At 43.5% G+C, this 3,592-nt stretch overlaps 1 protein-coding gene across 1 annotated transcript in view; it reads left to right on the forward strand.

The window, feature by feature from the left end:
* LOC122562927 overlaps positions 1-3,592 on the forward strand; it is an 85,604-nt gene that overhangs the window by 69,313 nt on the left and 12,699 nt on the right. Inside the window, 1 exon segment of the mRNA XM_043716228.1 lies at positions 2,718-3,001. Within this exon segment, the coding sequence (XP_043572163.1) occupies positions 2,718-3,001 (284 nt within the window).

Genomic DNA, 3,592 nt, shown 5'->3' on the forward strand with positions numbered 1-3,592 from the left:
GAATTATGGTCGCTGGCCCCAAAGTGCTCCCCCGCTGACACCTCAGTCACCTGCCCTGCCTTATTTCCCAAGAGTAGGTCAAGTTTTGCACCTTCTCTAGTAGGTACATCCACATACTGAATCATAAAATTGTCTTGTACGCACTTAACAAATTCCTCTCCATCTAAACCCTTAACACTGTGGCAGTCCCAGTCTATGTTTGGAAAGTTAAAGTCCCCTACCATAACCACCCTCTTATTCTTACAGAAAGCTGAGATCTCCTTACAAGTTTGTTTCTCAATTTCCCTCTGACTGTTAGGGGGTCAATAATAGAATCCAAATAAGGTTATCATCCCTTTCTTATTTGTCAGTTTCCCCCAGATAACTTCCCTGGATGCATTTCCAGGTATACCCTCCATCAGCACAGCTGTAAGGCTATCCCTTATCAAAAACGACATTCTCTTTCCTCTCTTGCCTCCCTTTCTGTCCTTTCTGTAGCATTTGTATCCTGGAACATTAAGCTGCCAGTCCTGCCCATCCCTGAGCCATGTCCCTGTAATTGCTATGATATCCCAGTCCCATGTTCCTAACCATGCCCTGAGTTCATCTGCCTTCCCTGATAGGCCCCTTGCATTGAAATAAATGCAGTTTCATTTAACAGTCCTACCTTGTTCTTCGTTTTGTCCCTGTCTGCCCTAACTGTTGGACTCACTTCTGTTCTCAACCGTACCAGTCTCAGATTGATCTCGTACCTCACTATCTCCCTGGGTCTATATTAGTCCCCATCTGATTCAGGAGCAATCCGTCCCTATTGTCCAGGTCATTTCTACCCCAGAAAAGATTCCAATGATCCAAAAATGTGAATCCTTCACCCATACACCAGCTCCTCAGCCATGCATTCATCTGCTCTATCCTTCTATTCTTGCCCTCACTAGTTCGTAGCACTGGGAGTAATCCAGATATTACTACTCTCGAGGACCTCCTTTTTAAACTCCTGCAAAACTCTCTGTAATTTCCCTTCTGAATCTTAACCTTTTCCCTTCCTATGTCGTTTTTTCCAACAAGGACAATGACCTCATTCTGGTCCCTCTCCCCTGTGAGAACATTCTGCACCCCCTCTGAGACATCCTTGATCCTGGCACCAGGAAAGCAACACATCATTCTGATTTCTCGCTGCTGGCCACAGAAACGTCTGTCTGTTCCTCGGACGAGAGAGTCCACTAACACAACCGATCTGTTGGAACTCGACATACCCCTAATTCATCAGAGCCAATCTCAATACCAGAAACTTGGCTGTTCTTGCTACTTTCACCTGAGAATCCATCACCCCCTGCATTTTCCAAAACAGCATACTTGTTTGAAATGGGGATAGTCACAGAAAACCCTTGCATTACCTGCCTACCTCTCTTACCTTTCCTGGGCATAACCCATCTCTGTGACTGTATCTGCAACTTTTCCCCCTTCCCAAAACCGCCATCCATCACACCTCCTTGCTCTTGTAAATTCTTCATTGCCCTTAACTGTCTCTCCAACCGATCCATTCGATATGATAGGATTTGCAACCAACAGCATTTATTGCAGATATAATTCTCAGTAACATGTAAACTCTCTCAGAACTATCACATCCAACAGGAAGGGCATATCACTCTTCACAAGGCCATTTTTGCTTCTTCCAATTTGCAGACCCAGCAAATAGGACTGTCTTATTTCTCTCCTGCTCCAGGCTAACTTAAGGCTTATATTTTTAATCAAGAGACATATTTCAATAAAACATATAATCAAGAATGAATCCACTCTACTCACTACTGCAGACTTTCTGTCAGGCCGCACTTAAAAATATTCACTTCTCTGTTTCTGTGCTGTGACCTCTCCCAAACAGGTTCCTCCAAGATTAGTAGTCAATTTCACTGTCTGTTAATTTTCTCAGATGCACTACGATGTCCAGTGATACATCAACTCAAACAATAAAGGCAGTAACTGCGCAGGTTCACTGCTGTGTCAGTTAGCAGTGTGGGTTTCCTTTTCTCTCTCTCTGTCCTGCACTGACCTAACCATGTGTTGCCTTTGTCTGTTCCTCCCCCTTTTAAAAGTGCTGCTAATTTGACATTTTGGCCCAAAGTTCCAAAACAATGCAGCAGCATTTAAACAGTGTTTGCTGCTCCTGGAATGCGAGGAGATCACCTTCAACATCTGAAATACCTCAAAAAATGAGCAGCCTGTTACGGCCAGAAATTTTTCCCATCCTCCATCTTGGATTACCCAGAATCCTCTTTTTGCTGCCTTCTAACTCTTTTCTTTCTTCAAAAGAGTACTTCACAGAATGAGAAGCATTTTGAGATCTCCTCAGATTCTTGAAAGCACCAAAACCCTTCTGATTTATCAACGTCCTTTAGGCAATGATATCTGCCACCATTTCCAAGTCTGCTCCACATAAGACTCCAGTCATGTACTTTGTCCTTAACTGCCCGCTTCAAATGGCTTAGAAAACCACTCAGACAGTGGCAATTGGAATGGACAACAAAAGCTGTCCATTAAAGACTAAAAAATAAAGAGTTCATAGTTTATTTGTTGCAGAAATGATTCACGTCAAAAAAAAACACCCAACCCGTGTTGACTGTGTCCTCCCTGGAGATGGGGAACCTCATCTGTCTGTCTCATGGATTCTCACACTTCAGGAGATGGAAAGCCACTGGCGGGTTGTGTCGGTGTGAGGATGAGGTTTCATATTATTCCTGCAGGCTCAGAAAACAGACCTCAAGAGGATGGAAGTGACCACTGTCTATGTCGGCAAGTGACAGCTCTATGTGAAACCCGTGGTTTTAAACAAGTGGGATATCTGGGTTGTAGTTACCAGCCCAAGCCCTTTAACAAACCCCAATGGAACACACCAACTCTCAGATTCAGGGAAAAAAGTAACCGGGATCATCATTGTGGGGAACTACAGGAGATGGGAGAGATACAGAACAAATATTTCGCAGGAGTTTCTACAATGGAAAATGACATAGAGGCTAGGGAGCTCCAGGTAATAAAAAAAGTAACCGGGATCATCATTGTGGGGAACTACAGGAGATGGAAGAGATACTGAACAAATATTTCGCAGGAGTTTCTACAATGGAAAATGACATAGAGGCTAGGGAGCTCCAGGTAATAAATATTGATGTCATAAAACACAGTCCATATTATACAAGAGGAAGTTTTGGAGGACTTAAAAACATTAAAAGTGGATAAATCACTGGGACCTGATCAAGTGTATCCTAGGATGGTGTGGGAAGTTGAGGAAGGAACTTGGGGGACCCCGAGCAGAGATATTTGCATCACCCACAGCCACGGGTGAGGTGCCGAAGGACTGGAGGGTGGTTAATGTTGTGCCTTTATATAAGAAAGACTGTAAGGAGAAACTTGAGATCTATAGAGCTGTGATTCCGATATCTGTGCTGGGTAGGTTGTTGTAGTGGATTCTTAGAGATAGGATTTGCATACATTTGGAGAGTCAAGAGCTGATTTGGAATAGAGTGAGGGAAATCGTGCTGTCCAAACCTGACTGAGATATTTAATGAAGCAACCAAAACAATTGATGACAACACAGCAGTACACATTGTCTACACAGGCATTA

The sequence above is a fragment of the Chiloscyllium plagiosum genome, chromosome 26 (genome assembly GCF_004010195.1).
Source record: "Chiloscyllium plagiosum isolate BGI_BamShark_2017 chromosome 26, ASM401019v2, whole genome shotgun sequence".
Classification (NCBI taxonomy): domain Eukaryota; kingdom Metazoa; phylum Chordata; class Chondrichthyes; order Orectolobiformes; family Hemiscylliidae; genus Chiloscyllium; species Chiloscyllium plagiosum.